Source organism: Biomphalaria glabrata, chromosome 5 (assembly GCF_947242115.1).
Source record: "Biomphalaria glabrata chromosome 5, xgBioGlab47.1, whole genome shotgun sequence".
In the NCBI taxonomy this organism is placed as follows: Eukaryota; Metazoa; Mollusca; class Gastropoda; family Planorbidae; genus Biomphalaria; species Biomphalaria glabrata.
In genome coordinates, this window is record NC_074715.1 from 50,556,499 (window position 1) to 50,583,834 (window position 27,336).

General features: G+C 37.3%; 4 protein-coding genes across 4 annotated transcripts in view; 3 read left to right on the forward strand and 1 right to left on the reverse strand.

Moving 5' to 3' along the window:
- LOC106067993 (2-iminobutanoate/2-iminopropanoate deaminase-like) overlaps window positions 1-27,336 on the forward strand; it is a 434,175-nt gene that overhangs the window by 67,101 nt on the left and 339,738 nt on the right. The gene's annotated exons all lie outside the window — the stretch shown is intronic.
- On the forward strand, window positions 4,529-7,139 carry LOC106051443 (uncharacterized). The gene is made up of 3 exons (XM_013206622.2): window positions 4,529-4,688; window positions 5,379-5,472; window positions 6,424-7,139. Exons 1-3 carry the CDS (start codon window positions 4,610-4,612, stop codon window positions 6,698-6,700), a joined length of 450 nt encoding a protein of 149 aa, XP_013062076.2. The 5' UTR covers window positions 4,529-4,609; the 3' UTR covers window positions 6,701-7,139.
- LOC106053019 (uncharacterized) lies at window positions 17,780-27,286 on the forward strand. The gene is made up of 3 exons (XM_013208490.2): window positions 17,780-17,967; window positions 22,577-22,670; window positions 24,704-27,286. The coding sequence occupies exons 1-3, from the start codon at window positions 17,889-17,891 to the stop codon at window positions 25,026-25,028; spliced, it is 498 nt and encodes a 165-aa protein (XP_013063944.2). The 5' UTR covers window positions 17,780-17,888; the 3' UTR covers window positions 25,029-27,286.
- On the reverse strand, window positions 25,524-27,101 carry LOC129926350 (uncharacterized). The gene is made up of 2 exons (XM_056029688.1): window positions 27,087-27,101; window positions 25,524-26,852 (listed from the first exon to the last, which is right to left on the reverse strand). Exons 1-2 carry the CDS (start codon window positions 27,099-27,101, stop codon window positions 25,524-25,526), a joined length of 1,344 nt encoding a protein of 447 aa, XP_055885663.1.

Genomic DNA, 27,336 nt, shown 5'->3' on the forward strand with positions numbered 1-27,336 from the left:
ATATATTACTCGTGTACATACAGATCACAGGGCATATGATATAAATACAGAAATGTATATAAAATATTAGAAAAGCAGAGGCGCGGAATGTGACTCCCCGCTGTAAGAAATCCACGTTGACTGCCGCTTTGTCCCCAAAGTACCCGGTGCATCCTGCCTCGTTTAAGACCAGGTCACCTGGTCACGTGACAATAAAATAAAATAGAAAAAATATACATGTAGTTTTTCCGCGTCCCCAGTAATTAAATAAATCTAATTTAATTGAATAGAATATATTAGCAGCACAAATATTTGAACTCGATAAGAAACAGAAATAAATATTGTAAATAAAACATTCTAAAATTTTAAACATAGCAAACGTCACTCGTAATCAAACGTTGTCAACATTCCAAAGCCTAGACCGTAGGTGACGAATTATTCTGCAATACACGCACTCAAACAGCATTGAACCCATCGGTTTGTGACATCTGCAGCTTGGAGAAAGCAACTGCCATGTCACCTGACCTGTATGGCTCTATGCGGTATAGCAGAGCTTCTTGCCAGGCATTACGGAGCGGGGGATGAGAGGTAGTTTTGTTTATCTCAGGAAATTCATCACTAAATAATGTCTGCTTTCCAGATTTCAAATTGTATGTTTTGTTTGAAGTCCAGATATTAATATAGGCCTGTGAATAAATTCATCGTATCTGTATGACGTGTTTTAACCAAATGCTTTTAAAGGGAAAGAACTACTGTGGTTGGGACTAATCTTAAAAGTCAAATTGTTGAATAATTCCCCCTTGGTTTTGGAGATCGGATATCTAGTGTATCCATGCAGTCTACTAGGAGTTAATATACCATTAAAGCATTTTTCCCCAACATTACTCAGAGCTGGAGCAGGAATGTTTTAGATCAGGGATTCTCAATCTGTGCAACGAAAATGGCATGGTATTATTAGATTTTATTGTGTGTTTTCGGGCTATTCATTGCATTTTCTAAATCTTTGGAATGTTCCTTATCCTTGTTACATGGATGTATAAATCTAGTCAAAGTAATTTAAATTCTAGCTTTGTAGTATCTGTCTAGACTCAGAAACATAAATAGACAATAATGTAAAGTACAATACTGGAGCTAGAAATACGTTATAGAACGTTCTAGTTTGTTAAAAGGCCCATAGAACGGCATAAAATCAATATTTCAATCATACTGTTGTTTTTAAACGGCATTCAAGAGATAAAACCTAAAATGGCGTGGAAGAAGAAAATTGAGATATTATTATTCTGCTATGTTCCGAAAGCTAAGATAGGGACCAGTGAACTTCACCAGAGGAAGCCGACCATGTCCTTATAACTGCATTCTCCATAGAGAGGCTCGAACATGACACTGACCCCCCAAAACTCCCCTATAGATCAAAAACTATAAGGAGAGCTGCCTGATCGCAGTTTATCACAGATGTTTGACTAGTCATCTGTACCGTCCAACATAATAACAGAAAACACAGAAGAAGAAGGGCAGACAGACAGACAAACCAACAGACAGACAGACTGATATGTATATCTATGGCCTCGTTCAGTCACAAAGCGACTATGGATCATCTCATTTCCATGAGATGAATGCCTGGGCATTAGCTGTGGTTGGAACAATGTCGGATATGTATTTATATATGTATATATGTATATATTGTTATAACCCTATTCGCGACGCAAAAGGGTTAACTGTGTGTGATCAGCTGACATTTGTGACACAGGCCAGCAATACAGTATAGAGTGCTATATTGAAAGGCATGGGACAGTACAGGCATGAACTTTGCACGTGTATAGCGCCCGTGTTATGGTCATCTGATCATAAGCCTGCGCAGATCAGAGACACAGTGTGTAGGAAGGCGGCAGTTCAAGACCGGAGAGCGTTGAGACCGGGACTGTTAGTCAGCCATGAAGTCGGTCCTGGTGCAGTCCTCCAGTGAAACTTACGAGTCCAGGAAGAGACAGTAGAGTTATGAGTTTACTTACTTACTTAGACTTAGGTCCTCCCGCACCGTTCGGCGCATTGGGCGGCAAGCTGTCTCCATAATGATCTGTCACTGGCAATGTCTGAAGCCTCCTCCCACCTGGTGTCCACTGTTCTGAGGTCCTCCATGAAGGTGTGTCGCCAGGTAATACGAGGACGTCCCTGTTTGCGCTTTTCTCGTTTTGGCTTCCATGTTATTGCAACTCTTGGTGTGCGTAATTCATTTTGACGTAGAACATGTCCCGCAAACCTCATGCGACGCTCAGTCACAACCTCATTAAGTGTTCGACTTCCAGTTCGGCATAGGATTTCCTTGTTTGAGTTCCGGTCTGTGTAACTGACTCCCAAAATCCGTCTCAGCCATCTCTGTTGAGCCACATTTAGTCTTTTCTCAATTTTGACAGATGACTTCCACGTCTCACATGCATATGTAGCAGTTGGAATGACGATTGTGTTGAGAAGATGTATTTTTGTCTCGAGTCCAATGGCTTGGCTAGTCCAAATAGGCTGCAGCCTTTGGAAAATGCTCCCTGCCTTTCCTATTCGGCACGCTACATCATGGTAAGCATCTCCATCATTTGTTATGATGCTGCCAAGGTACGTGAACTTGTCCAGCTCTTCAAGCTTTAACTCGCCAAGTCTGACGGGGACACCCTTTGCCTTATATCCCACTCGCATAATTTTAGTCTTATCCAAGTTTATGCGGAGGCCAATTTTGGGTGCCTCTCTGTCTAGGCTCTCCGTCATTTCTTGAATGCATTTAATTGTAGCCCCGAGTAGTGCAACATCATCAGCAAAGTCCAAGTCCGTCAATCGGAGTTGTTCATGCCATGGAATACCAAAGGCAGTCTGGTTCATTGCTCTCCTCATTATGTAGTCGATGGCTAGGAGGAAAAAGAAGGGAGATAAGATGCACCCCTGTCTGTGTTATGAGTTTAGTACAGTGATATACAGTCTAACGTTGTAGCAGTTGATTGTGTTGCCAATTGTGTCATATAGACTGTTTGATTTGACCATTATTAAAGTACCAGATTATTTGGAGCATTGTTGTCAATTTCTTGATGTGTTGATGTGTTGTATTGTGTTTAGCAGTGTTTACAGAAATGTATAGATAGATAGATAGATAGATAGATAGATAGATAGATAGATAGACAGATAGATAGATAGATAGATAGATAGATAGATAGATAGATAGATAGATAGATAGATAGATAGATAGATAGATAGATAGATAGATAGATAGATAGATGGATAGACAGACAGACAGACAGACAGACAGATAGACAGATAGATAGATAGAAAGATAGATAGAGATAGAGATAGATAGATAGATAGATAGATAGATAGATAGATAGATAGATAGATAGATAGATAGATAGATAGATAGATAGATAGATAGATAGATAGATAGATAGATAGATAGAGTATCTGATTGATATATTGATTGATTTTATGTTAAAATTGTCCACCTCAGCATAACTACCATAACATTAACAATACAGATGCAAACATAAACATCATCCACACACGAAAAACATAAGCACTGACACCCCCCCACACACACACACAACCAGAACTTTATGAATTTAGGGTTCTATGTACTTCTCGGTGACGACAAATGACCATGCAACACCCTGACTGAAAGTGGGATAAAGGAGTTTTAAAATCTTTCTGTTTTAGCCTTAATGGAAAGGAGACGACCACTTCGTTCAGATCCGATTAAACAATGGTTTAGTGGGTGCAGAACGTCTGTGAGTGTTTCGGGAAGACATATTTGATGAAAAAGTTCTCCAAGAGTAAGATGGTAGCCGTCTTTGAGTGACATTCGATGCTTTTTAGTTAGCAATCACATTGCGCCCTTTAATAAAAGAATATAAAATCTTTACATTATTTTGCGGGATTTATTTTGCTCTAAAGAGGCCCATACGATGCCGGCCCACCGACAATTTGCCCGAAAGCCCATAAAGCCAAGTCGGCCCCTGTCGTGAAAACTATTCTAAATTTAAGCTAGCTCTTTAAGCAGAACATTTAGCGTTGCAAATTGATATGACTGTCTATCACATTTTATTCATCAAGGAAAATCCATACAAAATTAAAATATAATAGTTCTATCACAATAACATATATAAAAATTAATTTCCGTATCATTACTTCCGTTCCTACTTTTTATCCCAAACTACGTCACCATCGCTGTCATTACCGAAACAAACAAAAATATTTTTTTTACACATTTTTGCGACTTTGGATTTTCCATCATGCTCAGTTTTACAGATGTGCTAAGGAGCCTCAATGCTAAAGGATCCGCAGTGTGTTCCACTTCAAGGGCTGTCAATTTTTTTTTTTTTTTCAAATAAGGGAGCCTCCTGTACTTATTTGCACAGATGCACAATACTAGAAAGTCCGGTCCTGTTTCCCAGCATGCAGTTTTGATAACTTGTTTTATGCAATAGTGCATTTGGCGACCGACAGAGGGCATGACATTTCGTTCCTGAAATATCAAAAATAATAGCTGTGGCCAGAACACGAGTCGAGTACTATAAAGCAGGTTGGTATCACTGACAAAAGAAAGCTGTGGCTGCTACAAACTGCGCTAAATTGGCAACATTTATGTGCTAAGCGCAACATGGCTAGCAGCCTTCTCTTTGCTGTTGTTACCCTGGGCTTAGTTTGTGTGACCAGCGGTCAGATTCATAAAGGAACAGGTAGGATACGTATTACTTACTACAATATCATTTTAAAGACGTATGAAACACACTGGTCAAGTATTAATATAAAATATTAAATAATTTAAAATAAACTCTAGGTTAAGGTCAACCTCGGAATTTCCTGTTTATCACGCGTAGGACACTTGATAGAAAATTATTTCATTGGTTGTAGAAAATGATTTCATTGGTTCCGCATGGTTGTTAACGCCGGAAGTGGTAATGGTCTTAAGCCCATCATTACTTATAAAATGCTTCCAATGCCATGCGTCTCAAATAGCCTCTGACAACCAGTCCAACTCCTGGCCTTCACGTGTGGCTCAGTTACTGAGCCTGGCGGAACCGTTACCACAGACAGGAGAAGGGGCAAAGGCGAGCAACTGGCGCCTAAACCAGTAAGCTGGGCAGGAGGGGCTCGTTAGCCTTGGTTGGCTACCCATCTAGGAGAAGGAAAACTCTGAATCCAAACCTCCGCTGCCCTGCGGCTATACTTAACACGGGAAAGGCTTCGGGAGACAACCCTCAGGAGAAATCAGTAGCTGGTTAAGCCAAGTATCACAATTAAAGGTCAAATAAAGACGCGGTTGTTTTCTCCCCTCCTCCTCTTAAGTTCAATGACGTGTGTGTGTGTATGTGTGTGTGTATGTGTTTTATAAAGATATTTACATTTATTTTTCTTCTTTAATTAAGGGAAATGTCCAGCAAGAATTTTAAAAGATCAGAAATTTTACCCACGCAACTGTAAAGAGTGTACCTGTCAAACTGATTCGTGGACTTGTATTGGGTAAATATGTGTTATTATTAGTATTATGGAAATAAATTATAACTGTCAGGGTTGAGCCTCTTTAAAGGGAATCAAAACTCATTGTGGTCCCTTTAATAGTGTCCCTGAGAAATTTTCTGATGATGTGGCGGGTAGCCAGCAGTACTGACCTTTGACATATAATACGGATCCTCGAACCTCGAGCTTCCTAGATAGGTAGTCAGGCCAAGTTCAAGCGAGAGTAGCCTCTCGGCGACACATTCTTACGAAGCAAAACAAAAATTCGAGTCGGGTGTTGGGAATCCCCTAGACAGATGGTCAAGCCAAGTTCAAGCATACTTGGCCTCTCGGCGACACGTTCAGAACGCGGCGAAAGTAAAATTCTATCTTTGTGAACTATACGAAATGCCACACAATATTTAGCTTTTTCTTTTCTACCATAGTTAACGTCAGTTTTACTAATGGACCTCATTCACCAATCGTAAACAAACAACGTGATCTTATTGATAAAACAGTGGGAAAAACTGTCACATGACAACCATCATGAATTAAACATGAGATCGTAAATTATATAGAAGAGATAGAGCACCACGTGGCTAAATGTTGTTTGTTTACGATGGTGAATGAGGTCCATTACGTAATTCACAATGGCTATCACGTGACAGTTTTTTTTTCGTTGTTTTATCAATATTATCATGTGGCTAAGTGCTGTTTGTTTACGTTTGGTGAATGAGGTCCATTCTCTTTTGTCTGCTATAATAAGCCGTTACGAAACTTAGACAATAGATAGCTCATTAATCTACGCCAGGGGTTCTCAACCTATGAGTCGCGACCCCCTTGGTGGTCGATTGACAATTTCTTAGGGGTAGCAGAGCAAAAAAAGGTTGTGAACCGCTGATCTACGCCTTATACCTAGTGTGTTTGTTTGCTTATTTTATCCTAATGCTTTGTTCATTTCGTTCTTTTGGCCAGGTGTCCAGCCTCAGAGACGAAATTCAACTGGCCGATGTGTTACCGCAACAGCCACGGCAGTAAGCCGGGCAGCGTTCTATGTGCGGGGGACCCTGGCTACAAGGTCGAAGGGATATTCAGAGAGCCTTCCATAAGACCTCGTCCACCTCCACCACCTCCTCCTCAAAGGGTGACGGTGATTCACGTCGAACACAAAAAGCCCAAGAACAAATTCAAAATCAAAACAGGAAATATATTCAAGACAAAGCACACCAAATCTAAACACCGAAAGTTTTAAGATTTATCACAGTGGTGTTTGTAGATTAAGATATCGCACTATACATAACCAAATCTCGTGTATGACAGAACACAACATTACTATTTACCTTTTTTTATCCATTCATATTGTTTTATTAAATACTAAACATTAGAAAACATTTGTTTATACTATTCGTATTATTTTGTTAAGATTTATTTTCTTTATTACCACTTATCTTATATGATACAGACGTTACTTCAAAAAAGAAGATTACGTCCTACGCCTCATGCATATTAACCAATTACCTAAATTCTGCCAAGTTTTCCTGGCTGGCTCAGGCAACCCATTCCATTCTCTAATAGCACTAGGGAAGAAGAAGTATTTGTAAAAATTTGTCCTAGCTTATGGAACGAGGAATGTGCCTTTATCTTTGTGTCTTTCTGAGTATTTTATTAAATTTTATTTTGTCCTTCACTTATTCATGTGTTTTTTTAGTTAATTACTTTTAAACGTATTTGGTATACAATCTAAAGATGACGAATGCCAACTTGAGATTAACAAATTGGTAGTTTCTTATATTTTATGCATCTTTAAAGTCATATTTATTTATTAATCAAATTTTTCAAAAAGCAACAATATCTTTAAAAAAAAAACAACTAAAATAAGATAAAAGGAGTGTGGTTAAAAAATAATGAGCAAAACAAAAAATAACATGAAAAAGATACTAAAAAAAAAGGTTATATTATGTGTAATTTTAACAATTAGTTTGGATCAGTCATATACTTCTATAACTAACCAATCTAAACATAATAAAAATGTGCGATTAGAAGTATTTATACCAATTGCTATTGTCTGGCTTTTAGCCTAGTCAATGCACTATAACCCTATCACTTGTCTGGATCAGTTGTGAAAGGGGTAGTGAAGAAAGGGTTATCTTGGTGAATGCTTACATGATCGTTTTTTTAATGCACAAAACAATGTTCTCTTGGGGCTTGAGTCCTCTAGGGGGAGTAATTGAACTTATACCACCACATCTTTCAAGTACAATTTTTTTCCCTTGTTCAAGATTCTAAACAAAATAATTACCAATAGTTAATTTACTAATTGGTTAATTTTTTTTAAATTGATTCTTTTATTGTCAGGTAAAATAATTGTGTTAAAATCAATCTAATCTGAGATTTAATGTACAAAAATGTACACACGTTTTACCATACAGACAGACAGACAGACTGAGAGTTGATATAAGACTTGTAAACAAAATAACCGTAAAATACACCGGGTCCACCATATAAATTTATATTAAAGTCTGGTGAGTCTTATAAAATAAGAATATTGAAAATTTACAGTACAATAGCAACCATTCCTCCAAATCTGCATGCCCAAAAGGCCTATAGAGGAACAACCATAGGCGTAGATGTCTGACCTGAAACCTTTGCGCGGTTCATCTCATACATATAGGACAAGTCGTCTGAACCCTCAACATAGAACATAACAACCAATAAGAAGAACCAGCAAAATAAAAAAAATATTTTTATTAAAAGAAAGCTTATCTAAAGGAAATTTAAAGGAAGTTATCACAAAATCAATGTCATACATCAAAATAGTGCAGGAATAAGATCCCTTTTTTATATAAATAAAGTTATATTTTAACCACTAATTGATTAACTTATTGGTTTATATTGTTATTGATTAATGAATTGTCATCGACTATCTGTAATTATGCGGAATTTCAACTTGAATGGAAAAAGTGTACAAAGCATAATAATGGGAATAACTCCACATATACTCTCAATAATTAGCATTACATATATAACAGTACTGCGCCTAGAACCGATTCTTTAAGTCCTTCGTACTGCAAGAGTAACCTTGTTGTCACGGCCCCGTTAACCACGACACTTTTGGGTGCATTTAGTCACTTGGTATCCAACCTACTTTAAGATGATTGCTGCGAAACCAAAAAAAAAATGTGGCATCATATTCACATGCCCATGTCCGTAATTCCCAAATTTTAACCTTAACGGAACACTTTCCTTTATTTAAGAGACATTAATTCACGTGGGAGTCTACTTGTTAATTCTTCCAGCACTGTACATGTATCCCTGCCTCGCGCAACACAGTTTGGGAAACACTGGTCTAGAGCAGGTGATGCCCAAAATACGGCCCGCGGGCCAGATCCGGCCCCCGACGTTGTTCCAGCCGGCCCGCCGAAATGTTGGCACAAAGAGTAGGCATCACCCCCCCCCCTTTTTAAAAAAAAAAAGGTTGACTTATTTATCTTTACCTACGTTAGGGCCCTAAATTTTTCTTTAATTGATTGATACCATGACCTTTAACATTAGTGTGTTTATGAAATGAGAATCTACCAGAAAAAGAAAACGGATCTGAACTTTTTTTGTGGAGCATGATAATAAGAAAAAATATTTGATTTGTAAAGAAAGTGTGGCTATTTAAAAAAAAAAGAACAAGATATAAACGTCAGTATGAAACAAACATGACGACATTCTTGGTTTGAGCCGCGACTAAAAGATTGTTAGACTACTCCTACAGATTGGAGGATCGATAGGAATATTTATGAAAAAGGGACAAGAAAATGAGTCGGTGGTAAAGCTTGCTACAATGTTGCTCTTATTTAAAGTACAGAAATTAAGCCATTTTCTTGCGCTTGAAAAAAAAAAAGCTTCAGATATCCTATTCCTTAACGTAAGTATCGGTTCTAGATCCATGGGTTTCTAATCAAATAGTTTCATATTCAGGTAAATTTGATTTAATTTTTTTTTACCTTTTCGTTCACGAGTGTCAGAAATTAAAATAGCCCGCAGGTCGAATTAGGTTGGGCATCACTGGTCTAGAGTATCAAAGTCTGAAGACAGGTCCAGAAATAGAAATAATTGACATGTGGCTTTTGTCGGAGTTGCCAAGTAGGTCTTCTAGAGCCCTAACCACTGCAGTCTCTGCGCTACGGCACCTCCTGTATGCAGATTGAAATTCTTCAAAGAGATAGATGCTAAAGAACATGATTGGCTGCCTGGTCGTGTGGTATGCACTCTGGACTGTCATTGTGTAGCCTTATAGGTCCCGAGTTCGAACCCATAGTACTGCGGGAGGTTTGGGCTAAGATGTAACTATCTTCAGAATCTAAAGGAACATCCGAACCATGTAAGACAAACAAAACATATACCGCTAGATGTCAATATCTGAAATCATTGACCAGCGGTGCCCAAACTGTTTTGTCCGGGGGGTCACCTTAATCACATGGCACGGGCCGCACAAGGACGAAAGGCCATCGAATCTTGTAGCTTCATTAATTACTATTGGTAGAAGATTTTAGGAGCCGAATTGCACAATGTCACTTCCTGGCTTTGGCCCGCGGACCGCAGTTCGGGCAACACAGTTGTAGACGATAAGTCTCTGTAGGCTTAATCATCTGTGTTTACCACTTGATTACTCTCTACTCAGCCATTATATCAAATACATCGCTAAACTGTAATGACCTCATTTTTGTGTAAAACTAAAGGGGAAATAATTCGAAAAATTTACTTTTCTCAGCGGGTAAGCTCCCCTTCGCGTCTAAAATTAGGGTAGGTATGCACGCAGGGAAAACATATCACACCAACGTGTCTGAGTCATGCTGATAGGGAGTTGATGTCTTGCTCACCCACAGAAGTCATGTGTTTACATCTCACGTGAGCTGCTCATTGCAATACGCCACCATGAGAAAGATGCTTTGGATCCTTTTAGGCTGTTTGTATGAAGATTCAAATCAGCGGCCATCCAATTGTTGATACTGTGTTATTTTTTTTACAAAACTTATATCAATTCATTCACGTTGTCTGTCTGTCTGTCTGTCTGTCTGGTACAAAAATCTTGTACACGTTATTTCTCCCACTTCCCATTCTCGGATCAAGTTGAAACTTTGTTAATGTATTAGTGGTTATTAATTACTTTTGTTGTACATAGAAAAGGGAGATACAAATTGCAGTATTGAGATATATGGCAGCAATTGTGCGGTTCGTTCCCTTATAAAATAGTATTTTCATATTTCGCTAGTTTGATGAGTATCTGAAATAAGACCTCTGTTTATATATCTAAACATTTCATAAACTATAAGACCGCGAAGTATTGGTACCTTGTACAAGTTAGCTCTACAGAGAGAGAGAGAGATAGAGTGAAAAGAAAGAGAGAGAGAGAGAGAAAGGAAGAGTCAACGATAGAAAGCAGGGCTACAGATAAATATATTGATACATCCTGGCCCGTGGAAAAAGGTTAAATTACGTCACAATAAGTGCATGTCACAGCGACATTTTCTTAAAACTATCTTATAAACGTGCCTATGTACTGTGGAGGGAGAACGAAGAAAGGGTCACGCTGGCTGGACAACGTAAAGTAATGGACCAGCTCCTGACTGGTTAAAGTGTAAGAGATTTGAAATTTTCAATTAGTAAAGGGTAAGTTATTCTAATGTTAACATATTTCTAATGCTCAAGTAGAAAAAAACATCTTTTGGCTTACACATTGTGTGATTGCCTTAGCTTCAGTTACAACTCAGCTCCTTTAGTAACATCACTAAATTTAGAAAGCCTTCATTAGAGAAGACTCAAAAGTAAAGTAGCAATTATACATATAACACAGAACCATAATCTTCAAATACAAAAAACAAAATTTAATAAAATACTCAGAAAGACACAAAGATAAAGGCACATTCCTCGTTCCATATGCTAGGACAAATTTGTACAAATGCTCCTTCTCCTTGGTCCTATTAGAGCATGAAATGGGTTGCCTGAGCCAGCCAGGAAAACCAGTGACTTGGCAGAATTTAAGTTAACATGCATGATTAGATGCATGAGGCGTAGGACGTAATCATCTTCTTCTTTTACGATAAGATAAGCAGGAAGAGTCTTTGGCTACGAAAGTTTGAAATAATTGAATTGTCTTTCCTGATGATGAAACTATGCATAGTGAATGAGACGAGATATTAGAGCAGCGGGTCTCAACCTTTTAATCTCGGCGACCCCTTTTTACAATCCCCCACTCTGCCGCGACCCCCCTCCCCAGACACACACATACAGCAACAGAAGAGTAGACAATAGCAATCCATATTTTCGATGGTCTTAAGCGACCCCTGGCAAATAGTCAATCGACCCCCAAGGGGGTCGCGACCCACAGGTTGAGAGACAGAGAACATTTAAGAGAAAGAAAGAGAGAGAGTAATAGAGTGATATATATATATATATATATATAAAGAGATAAAGAAAGAGAGAAGGAAAAAGAGAGAAGTAAAAAGAGAAAGAAAGAGAGAAAGATTAGAGAGAGAAAGAAAGGAAGTGCAGGAGAGATAGTATGTTACAGCAGATGTAATGATACCTTTGTGAGAGTATGACGTCAATATTCGCTAATCATTTTCATAACATCAACAAAATGTTTCTAGTTCAAAGTATTTTTATTCAGCGTGTCTCTCTCTCTCTCTCTCTCTCTCTCTCTCTCCGTGTTTGTATTGTGCGTGCTAGTATATGATAGTGTGTTTGTGTGTAAGAGAGAGAGAGAGAGAGAGAGATATGGAATGAAAGGGGGAGAGAACTATGCGCGTTACATTCTTGACAAGTTTATGTTTACCTAGAACTTAAGCGATAAAAGTTTGTACCTGGCAGCAAAGATTCACGGGATACTCCGTTGTATGTCAAAAGTTTTCATCCCACGACATTCAGATTTGAACATTTGATTTCACTTTATACAACATAATTTGATGTTTTATATATAAAGCATAACGGAGTCTTGGGTTTACATTAAAGGGAAACTCCGATGGTTTTGACAATCTTTTATATAATATGTGTTTTGATTTACAGATAATGAATATGTTATTATTTTGTTTTTATTTGCAATAATAACTTAGTAATTGATATTGTTCTGACGTAATTTTCCTGCCCATCCAAAACGGTCAAACTTTCACCTATGTGACGTCACACATGCCTATTAATTTAATTTATTGACTTACTGTATAACGTGAGACCATGCAGTAAAGTTTACATTCTCGTAAAAGAAATATATCTTCGTCTATGGCATACTATGCAGTTAGATCTAGATCTTGTAAGCAAAGAAAAAAATGCGTATTAAAAGTAGATTTACATGCTTGACTAAACACGGCAGTGTGTATCTTCTCGCCTGACCACTCAACACACAACAAACACTATCGCTTGGTTGTCTTGTCATGACTGACTACACGTAGTCTAGACCTTACACTGACCAGTCAGACCTGCGATCTATTTACTTCTTGGGTTAGGGAGGGGCTTAGATGAAAATGTGACTTTTTTTCTTTTAAATCTATCTCTATATAACTGTACCATAGCGCTTGACTAGGCCGTCATTAAGACTTACAGCCTAACAGCTACCGTAAGAATGAAGCGATACGATTGGTCAAATCTAGTTTCCCTTTCAGTATTGTTGAGGGAAGTGACGTATGCCTAATCTAAAAACAAAATATCAAAGAATCCCATTTTTTTTTTGGAGATGTCACGAATTTACTGTCTAGTTTATTAAATACTAGACATATGTTACCCGCGACCCGCGGGTCTTTATTTGCGCATTACTTTCGATATAGTCACTGAGAGTGTTTTGTAAACAATTAAACGAAATAATAATGTAATAAGTAAAGCGAATGTGTCAATGTAAAAATAGTGTGAATGAAGCTATCAAATCAAAATTGCTAATAGGCTTAAATCCATTTTTATTCAAATTAAAACATTTGCTTGTAGGCCTACATATATTTGATTAAAATTTGAGATGAATAGACTAAATTTTGTATGTTCATGTGTATAAAGTATAAAGTAGATCTTGAGGTAGACATAGATCTAAATCTAGACTAATCTAGAGTTAAAAATTGGCTTTTATAGAGTTCATTCTGTGCTGCGCATGTGTGAACTTTTTTTCATGAATGAATATAGGCCTATCTCAACACGGCTACGCAGCTTTAGCGAACAGCGAACGAATGTATTAAAAATGCTTTAGAAAAACAAATATGAATGTTAATTTGATTAAAATATGACATAAATGGACACTAATTAGTATGTTTATGTGTTAAAGCATAAAACGATCTTTGCGAAAAGAAGTTTTATCATCTTAGAGTTCAATAAGAGTTTTAGACCTAGGCCTAGGAATAGACTAAGTAGAGAGATGTGTTAATGTCTAACCATTTGGTAATGAGTAATGTCTAATGAAAGAATGTTCGCCAGGAAATCTGTAGTCACAGATATCAAGAACTAATTTATGTAAAAAAATGCTTTTGAATAATCTAGTGGATTGGATTTAGATCCTATACTCTTAAGCGAGCAATTCTTGTATGTATGTATGTATGTATGTATATATATTTATATTTATATATATATATAAATTTTATTTCGAAAACGGCTCTAACGATTTTCTTTAAAAGTTCATGGTATGTGCATAATAGTGAGAAAAAAATTCTCAACTCATTGGCCACATCGGGAAAACTCGAGGTCGACCGTTATATCGGTTTGAAAATGCCTCATTATCGAAAAATTAGTTTTGGCTAGAATGTTTTATGAATGAAAATTTTCCATGACGTAAACGGGAAAAACGCTGCTTACGTCACTAGGCTTACCGCAGTACACTAAAATATTTCTTTGCAAACAATAACGAGTTCTAAAGAATCAATAGACCTAATGAAACATTTGCGCACCATCTTAATGTAGATTGATTTATTATAGAACTATGAAAGAAAAGTAATGAAATTAAATGTGCCGATATATGATTAGTTATTGTGTTTTAAGTGCTTAATAAGTTGTTTACACTTTAATTGTGTAGAGCGGTGTAGATACCTTTTACTTTGTTGTTTATTTTGCTGGTGACCTCCAGCTGTCTCGTTCTGAGGTTGCATGCAACCATGTGCTCTCTTCTATGTCAGCTAAGTCAAGTTTGCGCCATAAGCTGGTCTTTTAAGGGTTTCGGTGTTACGTCAACCACTTTTTAGCTCACCAAAAAAAACACTGCCTTTGGCATGCGTTCGTCTAAGATTCGTCTCCCATATAGGATACTGCTCTGTCCAGCGTAACTGTCGGACTTAAAGAATTCCCTCTATACAAAGGCCGCGGATACACATTTGAGACCAAAAGAAAATTTGCTGCCGAGGACAGACGCAGACGCTAAAAGAAAATCTTAATCGAGCATCGCGGACAACGGTTATGCTTGCCCTGGATGTGGCAAGATATGTAGGTCACAGCTGCAATCCTCATTAATTTTCGGACTCTAAGACAAGCCTTATTATTATTATTATTTTGCTGGTGAATTATTACCATGTGTTCATGCTTCAGTGTCTACCTCTCCTGTACCAAAACAAAGGAACTGGTCATAACACAGCTTCTCTACGCCTTACTTGCTCACACTAAACATGATATCCATCTAGCGGTCAACGAGTTTGAGTACACTGCAGCCTCTTTTGATTTAACTATAAACCTCGGTAAAAAGCTTGGAGTTAGGGCCAGGAGAGATCTGAATGGATGGATGTGTAAAAGCAGGCCATAGTACCACAAGGATGGATGGATGGCAAAAGCCGGTATGAACTTCCTATAGTCCGACTGTCAGGCTGGGCAGGGCACGTATCCCGTATGGGTAACGAGCATATTGTTTGGCGTAACAGAGGTGCCCCACGGAAACGTTTCTTTAGAAAACTAATGCCATGATTTAAGTCTAATAAGAAAAAATGCGCCATTTTACTTTGTCACTAAGTGCATGTTTTACCCTATAACGTAGAGAAGTTACATTGCAAAGACTTTCTTCCAAGCCAATAATAGTAAGCCTACAATAGTTTTACGCAAAAGATAGATTGTAAAACTATAAGACGGACGTGAGCTGTAGTTTGTCTAGACTGTAGGAGGACTTAAAAGACTTTAAATTTAATCGACATGTACAATTAGGCCTACAATTAGAACTAACAGAACACTAAAACAACTCTTCAGATTAGTAGTCTTTATCCGATCGTTCATTTTCGTAATTACAAGAATATTCCCAAAATGACTTCGGGTATATAACCTTCCGAAATTATTTAACAGAGCGAGGTTCGGCCACCTGGTACAAAAATATTCTCAAAATGACTTCGGGTATATATCCTTCCTTAACAAATTATTCATCCGAGCGAGGCTCGGTCACCTGATATTGTATGTTAAACGTAGCTAATGATCCTTTCACGTTATTTCTCTTTCGCTACGAAAATAAAATTAGTTTTGCGAAAATGGGTTTACCCGAAGTCGATACATTCTTATCTATTAAAAACGAAAAGAGCGATAGCTTTGTTCAATGAATGGGATTATAAAGTGAACAATTAAACGAAATAATGTTTAGTACGCGATTAATGAATGAATATAGATCTAGGCCTATCTCAACTCGGCTTCGCAGCTTTCGTAGATGAATGTAGCTTTAGAAAACCAAATTTGAATGTTTATTTGATCAAAATATGAAATGAATGGACTTTAATTAATATGTTTATGTGTTAAAGTATAAAACTATCTGTGCGAAGAGAAGTTTTATCATCTTAGAGTTGGATTAGAGTTTTAGATCTAGGGATGGGATTATAAAGTAAACAATTAAACGAATTAATTTTTAGTACGCGATTCATTACGGTATTGTCTAATGAAAGAATGTTCGTCAGGAAATCTGTAATCACAGATATAAGGAACTAATTAATGTAAAAAATGCTTTTGAAACACAAAATTGAAGGTAAATTTTATTATATAATGAAATCAATGGATCTTCTTTTGTCTTTTCATGTGTCAAAGTAAAAAACTATCTGCGCAAAGTGTATTTCTTAAAATTAGATCTAGGTCTAAATCCTTTCTATCTTTTCTCATGTCAACATTGTAGACATGGCCTAGATCCATAAAATACTATAGGTGTAATAGAGTCGGACAACTTTATTTTTTTTGAGGGTCTTAAGTTTGTTTTAGGGCTACAATACATACACTACGGTCTAAGTTGGTACCCAAGGAACATTCCTGCCTAGTTTTATCAAGATTGGTCAAGCGGTTTTGATGTCTACAAGTAACATACATCCATTCATCCATACATACATACATACATACCCCTCACATTCTACTTTATAATATAGATAAATGTTTCTAAGCATTTAAATAAAAAAAGGGAAAAATGTTTACTATTACAACTTTTTACGCAGAATTTAAATATGTCAATAACTCAAATTTGAAAAACAATCGGAGTTTCCCTTTAAGACTGAAAGTTTACATTTAATATAAGACAGGTTTTTTTTTTGTTAAATTTTAAATAAATAGACTATCTCTAAAACTTATTTTTACGATTCTTCCTATTGGCTAATAGTCAAATTTATGGCGTACAAAAAAAAACCCAAACAGGTTTCTATTTATTTAAAACACTTCAGATTTTCTTTTGTTGTTAATGACCAGATGACGGGACTATTTCGACAATATATAATAAGGATCATGAGGCTAAGAGGCATAAATCTCTTAGCTGACTATCTTGGGGGGGGGGGGGGGGGGCTCGAGTTCGAAACTTAACTCGAAATGAGCTGTGTTTGCTGAGCGCCAAAAGGCAGCACGGAAAACCTTCTCCCAGATGTCTCATATTCCCACTGGTCCACAAATGAGATTGGACCATAGCGCTCCGAGCATGCTATAAGCAGAAAAAATATGCCATATAAAAAAGTAATGGAAATACCAATGCGAAAAGCTGAAGATTGAATTTTTAGTGAGTTTGAAATTTAATCATAAAGACTTGACGTTTCCGTATTCTCTTACTTAGTCCAACGAGAGCAAAAAAAAAAAAATACGGTTGGTCGTTGTGGTGACGATAAAACACTCTCGTACAATATGGCCTACAGCTTAAGATCATGTCCTAAAGAAACGACCAGATCTTGAAGCTGCAGAGTTTGTGTATCTTCCAATGTCAACTTCCGCTCAGCTAGATCCAAGCATGAAGCAAGAGGGACACAAAAAAAAACAACACAAATTTTTTTGTTTTTATCTCGCTTTAGATGACGTAATCAAAGAACGGAGAAGTCTGAATGAAGTCAGAGTGCGAGTAGGGCTGTGCGTAGGTAAACTATGTGGGCCTCCGCCCCTGCACTGCACAAGGTATATAAACACGCGCTCACACTGTAGTGAAGAGAGTGATTGTTTAGGTTAATGAGCAGTACAACAAGGTGGATCTAACATTTTGGTGGGGTGTTTTTCTTTTTTGACTTCACACCATGGAGATCTCTATAGTGTTCGTTTCCGTTTTACTGGCTGTCCTGCGCGTGTCGTCTGCTGCTGTTGCCATGGGATTAGGTAAGTAATCAAGTCTTCTCTATCGGAATTAATCTACTGGATGACATGACGCCCCCCCCCCCTAATTTGAAAGCATGCCTGATTACTGATAGAGTAGGCTAAATTTATTATTATTATTATTATAGCTTTTATATAGCGCTACTTTCATGTTTATAGCATGCTCAGAGCGCTTTGGTCCAATCTCATTTGTGGACCAGTGGGGGGGGGGGGGGAGGGGGTATCTAGGAATTGGTTTTCCGTGCTGCCTTCAGGCGCTCAGTAAACACAACTCTGCCCGAGTCGGGTGTCGAACCTCGAGCCCCCTTCTAGGTAGCCAAGACAAGCCAAGTTCAAGCGCACTTAGCCTCTCGACCACGCTTCCCACCACTATCAACAGATCTGAGGCGTCATTGGAGAGTGCCTTTAGTTTTAAGTAGTTTTATACTTCAGAGATGACGATTATTTATTCCTAGTCCAAACCTTCTACAGGGCGCCATGAGACGGATGCGGACAGGGTACCACACAACCAGTTAGCCATTTGGGTGTACACTTTAACACCACTTATTCACTGGAATAACGATATCTGTATCTTTGTCCTTTTAAAAATACCGACACTTATGTTGTATACTCTGATGATATAAGCATTACCCTTTGTATGTAATTTTCTTGCTAAGATTTGCTGTCAATGTATCAATCACTTAAGTCGATTAAGGAAACAGTTGTTCTTGTTTCAGTTTTATGATGTTAAAATCCAAGAATCATTATTGAACTAAACCCCATTCCTTATGAAGAGATATACTGTTCAGCTATTTTTTCTTTTTCCTTACGTATAATAGTTATCGCCTCAAAGCAGTGAATATTGATACTGACCATTGGAAAGACATAGCCGTAGAAGGTTAACAAGGCTGTTATGTGGCCAGCACAACGACCAACCGCCTTTTTTTTCCCAACTAATGTCAGGTACCTTTTAGAGCTGGGAGAACTGAGAGGCGCCCAAAGATCCCGAAATTAGAATCTCAGTCTTCACCAGGATTCGAACACGGGACCTCCAGTTTGGAAGCCAAGTGCTTTACCACTCAACCACCTCGCATAATGGAAGAGAAGCATACTAAATGAGAAATGGCTGGCCACCAAAACGAAAGACACCTTAGCCTGTGAAATATGTGGACGGCAGTGTCTCTCTAAAATAGGGCTCCACAGTCACAGGAAAAGGTTCTCTACCTGATGAGCTGTGGTCGTTCTACGACTGAAGGAGACCAACAATAGTAGTTCTCACCAATCACACCACAGCTCAACCACCAGCTCAACCACCAGCTCAAATATATGCGCCACCACAGCCACCAACACAGACACAACAAACACCACTACAACCACATTCACAGGGCCATCACAGCGTCATCATAATTTTAAAAAAAATATACAATCACCTGAAAAAAAAACTTATTACAAAAATAACATTAGCTAAACCAAAACAAAGTACATAGAACCACAGCGGGAAACAGCACAAACCCAACCGATAACACTAGAGACCGCAATCCCAGAGCCACCACAAGCTCACAACCACTACATCACTTCATCCGCATCAAAACCACAATACTTTTTTGTACAAGTCCTCTTTCTTAGCTAGTGTCATTAAAGCATTGATTGGGTAGCCTGAATCAGCCAGGAAAACCAACGACTTAGCCGGGAATTAAGTCTCTAATTTACATGCATAATTAGATTAAATGGCATAGCAACCATGGCGCGAAGAGATTCATTGCGCCAGGGCCAACGACCACTAGGGGCCCAAACGGGATTATTTGTATGGGAATATGTTGACGATACGTTTAATTAAACCGCGTTCATTGTAAATTCTATTTCTGGCGTCCGAGCAAAATAACAATCCATATAAATCTTATTACTGTAGTAAACTATTGAACGAATGTAACTCTTAAATTGTCAACACAGCGTTTCATTTAGATCTAACGTGTTAGACTTTTTATTAAATAATCTATATATATATAATTCTCATCGTCGCTCAAGAGTTTGGAGGAGAAGAAGAAGTAAAGGAAAGATCACTCTCTTATTTCTGCGGACAGTCACCCCAAGAAAAAACAAGAGGGGGTGGGGGAGAGAGAGAACGAGTATTTACAAAATAGCAGGGCCGGACCGTTGCGACCTAGAAAGATCACTTTTTTTTATTTCCGCATCAGGTAAAAAATAAAATGCCATTTTTATTTATCGCGCGTGGGATTGGCGTTTTCCACCCCCCTTCGTCCTGCGGGAGGTTTGGACTAGGAAGTAAACTCTTCAACTCTGAGGGAACATCCGAAACATGTAAAACATTTTACAAGCAAACATTTTACAAACACTAAATAGCAGCGCCGAACTTAACCATTGTGACCAAGAAGTCATGGAAAGAGAACAAGTAATCTACTATGTATATTTAGAGATCACTAAATAGCAGGGCCGGACTTAACAGTTGTGGGGCCTTATGCGAAACGGATTTCGCGGGGCCAAATTTGGGTAGGGAAGCGGATAATAAGTGAAATTTAAGAGTTTGTATAAGAAAATAAATTCGTCTGTGCATTTTATTCATTCTTTATTACGTACAGAATTACTTTACGAGCCTTGGGTGACTGAAATTACCTGTAAACCTATTTATTGTGAAAACAAAGTGTTCTATATTTGTTTCTGTTTTAATTCAAGGATTATTTATTTTCTTTAATATTACAATGCATATTGACTAGTTTAAATACTTGAATTATTTGTATGAGTAAACAGCAATTGCGTAAATATTTCATTCCGATATGGAAGACGTTAATGTCTTGTGTGTTGTTGGCAAGGTAATCTCTTCAGTACTGAATAACCATTTAAATTTCTTGGATCTTTGGGCTTCCATAGGAAATAATGACAGATCCTTCTGAAAGAATCCCGAAACCTTCGTTCGTCTACACTACAGCAAAGGACAATGGACAACCCAGTGATTGTCAAGTTTAACATAGCTTAGATGCAGGGCCGGCCTTAGGCCATTGCAACCTATGCGGTCGCAGTGGGCTCCGCGCTTTCATAGGCCCCGTGCTAATTATGATGTGTAATTATTAATTGCAAAATATGTACGAAAAATTCCTGGAAATGTCCTACACTTATTAAAATCTCCTGAAAACTCATAAAAATTTCCAGAAAAAGTGTCATTTGTGGGTGTCATTCATTACGGAAAACGCCAATCCTACGCGCGATAAAAAAAATGCATTGTCAGCTTTCATGTTGCAAGGTTCGTAAAGTAAAGTTTACTTGATCGCAATTTTGTACTTACAATAGAATGAATAAAATGCAAAGCCGAATTTATTTTCGAATACAAAATTTTAATTTTCACTTATTACCCTTATTTCCACCCAGACTAGGCCAAGCGCAATCAGTTTTGCATAGGGCCCCGCAATTACTAGGACCGGCCCTGCTTAGATATTATGATAGTTTTGTAAATAAATATATTGTGTATTGTTTTAAGCGACGGTAAAAGTAGTGACGTAGTCAGACGAATGGCGTTGCAGAATACGGGTACATGATAGGAGAAGAATATGGCTAGGGCTTGTATAAGGATGTGTATTGAATATAAACGACGGATAGAGAGACAAGGCGATCATCCCCATCTGTAAATAAACATCAGTTGAAATATTCATTAGTTTTAAATTACTGTGACCCTCGGATGTGTTTGGACTCGCATTAGACTAAGTGAAGTGAAGTAGTGCAAGACAACACACCCTATCCAAGACAGGACAAGACCAGCCAGGACAAGACAGGACAAGACAGGACAGGACAAGGCAGGACAAGACAGGAAAGATCCAAAGCTTGAGTAAATTTTTCTCTTTTACCCCGCGAGGAACAGGTGTACCTTGTGTACTGTCTGTCGTAGAAGTTTGTTTTCATTGACATGTACTCTCTCATTAGATACAAACGAGCCCAAACTTAGATACAGTAGAGCCCAGTTTGGGTTCAGTCACAACTTCGCATTCCTGAACCCGGGACCACGCGGGTACCATGCTGCTAAGCCCCTGACTAGATTGACACAAGGATACGCGTAGGACGTAATTATCTTCTGGTAAGATGAAACGACTGTTATTTCTAAGAACACCTTGCTTAAGTCAGCAAAGAAAAAAACATTTTTTTTATGTACTAATTGACTTGCTATAAGAAATGCCGGCGCCGAGTATGAGCTGAAGAGGATGGTGCTTTAAAAAAAAAGTCTGCAACGTTATCAAGACTCGAAGCAAGGGCGTAGCTGGGAATTTTCCATCGTTTGGGGGCCCGTGGGGCTTGACCTCTTTAGGGGGCCCTCCATTTGTTAATATTTAGTTTTTAATGTAAAAAAAACACTCATTTGGGAGTATCGAGAGTATCGAGCCCTCAAATGGGGGGCCCGGGGGAATTTTCAAATTCTCCTCCCTGCTTCCCCCACCCCAGCTACGCCACTGACTCGAAGTATGTCATTGGACATGAGTCATTTAGTTTCTTCTGCTCCAGTAACACCACAAGTTTGTTCTGACGTAACGCAGGTCAACACGGGACCGAGGTGAAACACACCCCGAGCTGTAGGCGCGACCATAAGTCAAAGGTCAGATGTCATTAATGCTTTGCACATACCATTTTTCAGGGCCGTGTCCAGAACAGAAAAAGCCCGGAGAAAAGTGGTACCCATCAGATTGTCAGGAGTGTACCTGCCATGGGGGTAGCTGGACCTGTGAAAGGTAAGATTCTAGTATTAAGATTCCTAGTAAACAACATGACTGGTTGCGAATATCTGTTTTTTTTTTTTTAATTGCTTTAAGGGCTACACTTGAATGTTGATAACATCGGGGTGCAGCCGTGGGGTGGGGGGGGGGTGGGGGGATGCATTGAGAGATTTATTGGAAATGACTTACTGCTATAACGAGAGTATCGAGACCATAACCTTACGAAGGTTGGTTACTATTGTTGTTGTTGTTGTTTTCTAGTCAGTTGTGTTAAAAGGCAACAAGATAGTCACTTCTAAATAGAGATCATGTCTAGACATTAGAGCGGACTTAGCAAGCTAGAGTAGCATGAACATTATCCATGCCAATTATAAATATAAACTGATAAATTATTTTAATACATATTATATGTTTCCTGGGGTGAACATGGCTGTTGAAACACTCAAGAATGTATTAATAACACCCACCTTACCTCGAAATTTTAAAGCTGGATTTTTTTGTTTTGTTATTGCTATATTTTATTAACAAACAAAGCGTTACTAATACTATTGCTTTTAATTAATTTCTCTTCTGATTAAACAGGATATCATACTTAAGTAGTAGTGCTTGCCCTATTAGCTATAAATAGAGAGTCGATTTAAGGTCGAATTGCCAACGACCAATGAGCGAACAAGTGAAATTAATAGTAAAGTTGACCCTTTCGGACCCTAAGAATCACGGGCGACAGCTAACGACGTTGTCATGTGACCAGCACAAAAACCCTGCAGCCACCTGTACACCCCCAAAGTATTGCAGTGACCCTTCAAAGCTATATGGATTCCGGGGCATCCTTACATTTTCGGAAGTTTAGAATCCAACTCGAGACTTCTGGGTTCGGTTGAACAAGCGCCTTACCACTCGGCCCCCACGTCTCAGGTACAAAACTAAAACGTCAGAAAACAAAATGTAATAAACAACTTTCCTGGTCCACGTTGACTTTGATAACATTTACAAATAATGGTTATTGGTGACACACTATGCATGATATTTGTTACAGTTTTAGAACCGCTAACAGAGAAGATATTTTATTGTTAAACCCAGTTCTTATCTTAACAAAGAAAGCTTATCATTGATCTCAGACAAACAACATATTTCAGTACATTCAGGAAGAAAATGTTAACTTATCTTTTCAAACTTTTTTGACATCTCTTCTCCGTTTCTCATTTTACTTCTAGGCTTTTGTCTGTTACGTTATGCCCTAAGCCTATTGTATGTTCAAATAAAATAAAACTGTTAATATATTATAAAAAACGAACTTATTTTCATTCTCTGGCACTGACAGGATTGAGCTTCCTTAAAAAGTAAAGTTCCCCCTTACAGACCTTGCGATCCATAGGGTTGATGATGTTGAGGTCATCTGTTTATTTGGCCAATGATTTACGAGCAGGGTGTCACGTGGCCAGCACAGCGACCAACAGTCTTTAATTGCCCCCAACTTTAGTCAGGTACCCATTAGAGTTGGGTAGATTCAGAGGCGCTTGAAAATTCCCGAGCTTCAAAATCCAAGTTTTTACCGAGATTCGAGCCCAGGACCCCAGGTTTGGAGGCCAAATGTTTTACCACTCAGCCAACGCGCATCCCCCGCCCCGAACTTCCATAAAGGGAAACGAAATTCATCGAAGTCTCCTTAATTAACAGTGTCCAGTGAGAAATTTTCTGGTGATGTGGCAGGTCTGCATCAGTGCTGCCCTCGGACATGATCCATTTAGGGCCTTGAAGGTACCAGTAAAATCAGTTGTCATTATCCCCTTAGTTGATATAACAACAAGATATATTGTTATTTTAGACAATTTCCATAACCGCTTAATCTCCAAGCTTAGGTTCTCATATTTTATTAGTTTCTATTTCGGTTATCCTTATATTGTGGGATAGTGGTACAGCGATGCCAAAGATGGTTTGTTCTATTTGTCAAAAAATCAGTAGATTAGAGTGATTAAAATCTACCGTTTTGTCATTATTATTATTATTATTATTGACAGAAAACTTTGTTGTTTTTTTATGACCCACAGTTGCGGTACAGGTCAGTTGCACTACGACCCTGGAAACTGCTACGTGGAAAACACGCATGGGAAGAAATTTCCGGACTGCTGCTTGCCAGATGTGAGGTGCAGAGGGAAGCCAGGCTTCGACAAGAGCAGACTGCTCTATGACGTCAATAAGGATAACGAGGCGACCTTGAACGACGCCCCAGCAAGCCCTTCGAAAATAAAACTCAAAAAACCAAGCAGGAAAGGCAAAAAGAACAAGAAAGAGAATAAAATAAAACTGAATAAACTCAAGAAGAAACTAAAAGGTAAACAAGGTCAAAAAACAAAGACCTCACAATTTTACTGAACCACTACACAACTGAAAACCACATAGCAGAGAAACACTACAGAAATGTATTTTGAAAATATTAACATTCTTTTATTACGTTAAGGTCAAGGTTGATGGTCTAATTGGGCAGAATGCTAAAACTTTTTGTTTACATTAAATTGTAATCTTTAGTGTTCCAATAATTTTAGATCATAAAAAAAATTAAATTAATTGTAGCTTTTGATATTTGGTATCGCAAATAGCGTAGGATTAAAATATATACTTTAAACAGATTACTTGTTGAATACCAGTAAACACAATTCGCACATCTCTTAGTATGAGGTCACCCATTTATAATGATTAGTAGCCTTCACCTGAAGTCTTTTGAGCAGTTAGGATATCACCTGTGATCTACTGACTGGTGCGCTCCATTCCTCTATGTTATGTCCTTGGTAATCATATGTAAATGTCACACAACCATTCTCTATAGTTCAGGTTGTCTTCCCATTTTTGTTTTGTTTTTTTTTACTTGTGCTATAAATGGTCTACAGGTTTGTACATATTTTTGTTGTATACACTCGTTTTTGAAATAATATTGTGTCGCTCGACACATTTCTTAGTAAATGTCTTGATAAGTGAATTGATAAGTGAATTGATAAATGGATTGATAAGTGAATTGATAAATGGATTGATAAATGGATTGATAAATGGATTGATAAGTGAATTGATAAATGGATTGATAAGGGAATTGATAAATGGATTGATAAATGTCTTGATAAATGGATTGATAAGTGAATTGATAAATGGATTGATAAATGGATTGATAAATGGATTGATAAATGGATTGATAAATGGATTGATAAATGTCTTGATAAATGTCTTGATAAATGTCTTGATAAATGTCTTGATAAATGGATTGATAAATGGATTGATAAATGAATTGATAAATGGATTGATAAATGAATTGATAAATGGATTGATAAATGAATTGATAAATGGATTGATAAATGAATTGATAAATGGATTGATAAATGAATTGATAAATGGATTGATAAATGGATTGATAAATGGCTTGATAAATGGATTGATAAATGGATTGATAAATGGATTGATAAATGGATTGATAAATGGATTGATAAATGGATTGATAAATGTCTTGATAAATGTCTTGATAAATGGATTGATAAATGTCTTGATAAATGGATTGATAAATGGATTGATAAATGAATTGATAAATGGATTGATAAATGAATTGATAAATGGATTGATAAATGAATTGATAAATGGATTGATAAATGAATTGATAAATGGATTGATAAATGAATTGGTAAATGGATTGATAAATGGATTGATAAATGGCTTGATAAATGGATTGATAAATGGATTGATAAATGGATTGATAAATGGATTGATAAATGGATTGATAAATGGATTGATAAATGGATTGATAAATGGCTTGATAAATGGATTGATAAATGGCTTGATAAATGGATTGATAAATGGATTGATAAATGGATTGATAAATGGCTTGATAAATGGATTGATAAGTGAATTGATAAGTGAATTGATAAATGGATTGATAAGTGGCTTGATAAATGGATTGATAAGTGAATTGATAAGTGAATTGATAAGTGAATTGATAAGTGGCTTGATAAATGGATTGATAAATGGCTTGATAAATGAATTGATAAGTGAATTGATAAGTGAATTGATAAGTGAATTGATAAGTGAATTGATAAGTGAATTGATAAGTGGCTTGATAAATGAATTGATAAGTGAATTGATAAGTGGCTTAATAAATGAATTGATAAGTGAATTGATAAGTGGCTTGATAATTGAATTGATAAGTGAATTGATAAATGGCTTGATAAATGAATTGATAAATGGCTTGATAAATGAATTGATCAATGAATGGATAGATGGCTCGATAACTCATTGAAAAGATGACTTATCTTCAAACACGACTTGATAAATGAATGGATAAAAGTTTGTTTGATGTAGCAAGATGGTCTTTTAAAAAAAATGGCACGTTGAATAGTTTGATAAAAGGCTTCAGTTTGATCTAGACCCTGGCTCGTGGAGGTCATTTATCTTCACCATGTCTAGTCTCATAATAAGCGGTGAATCTAGATCTATGTGTAGCGTCAGTGGTTATGTGTACTGTATGAGTCTAAATAGAAGCAGAGAGTGTCTTTTAAAATCTTTATCATATTCTTGGATTTTTTCATTTCATGTTTTTCATGTTGATTTGTTTTTTTGTTTTTTTTTAAATATTAAACAGAAAAAAAATCGCTTAACTTTTGTGTTTTTATTTTTTTTATAAAAACAAGATAATTAACTAGGTATT

What these genes read in the sequence shown, in the direction of transcription:
- LOC106051443 (XM_013206622.2), top strand. Translation starts at nt 4,610, where the DNA reads ATGGCTAGCAGCCTTCTCTTTGCTGTTGTTACCCTGGGCTTAGTTTGT. An exon ending in TCAGATTCATAAAGGAACAG is followed by an intron (nt 4,689 to 5,378) that starts GTAGGATACGTA and finishes TCTTTAATTAAG; the next exon opens with GGAAATGTCCAGCAAGAATT. An exon ending in GATTCGTGGACTTGTATTGG is followed by an intron (nt 5,473 to 6,423) that starts GTAAATATGTGT and finishes TCTTTTGGCCAG; the next exon opens with GTGTCCAGCCTCAGAGACGA.
- LOC106053019 (XM_013208490.2), top strand. Translation starts at nt 17,889, where the DNA reads ATGGAGATCTCTATAGTGTTCGTTTCCGTTTTACTGGCTGTCCTGCGC. An exon ending in TGCTGTTGCCATGGGATTAG is followed by an intron (nt 17,968 to 22,576) that starts GTAAGTAATCAA and finishes ACCATTTTTCAG; the next exon opens with GGCCGTGTCCAGAACAGAAA. An exon ending in GGTAGCTGGACCTGTGAAAG is followed by an intron (nt 22,671 to 24,703) that starts GTAAGATTCTAG and finishes TATGACCCACAG; the next exon opens with TTGCGGTACAGGTCAGTTGC.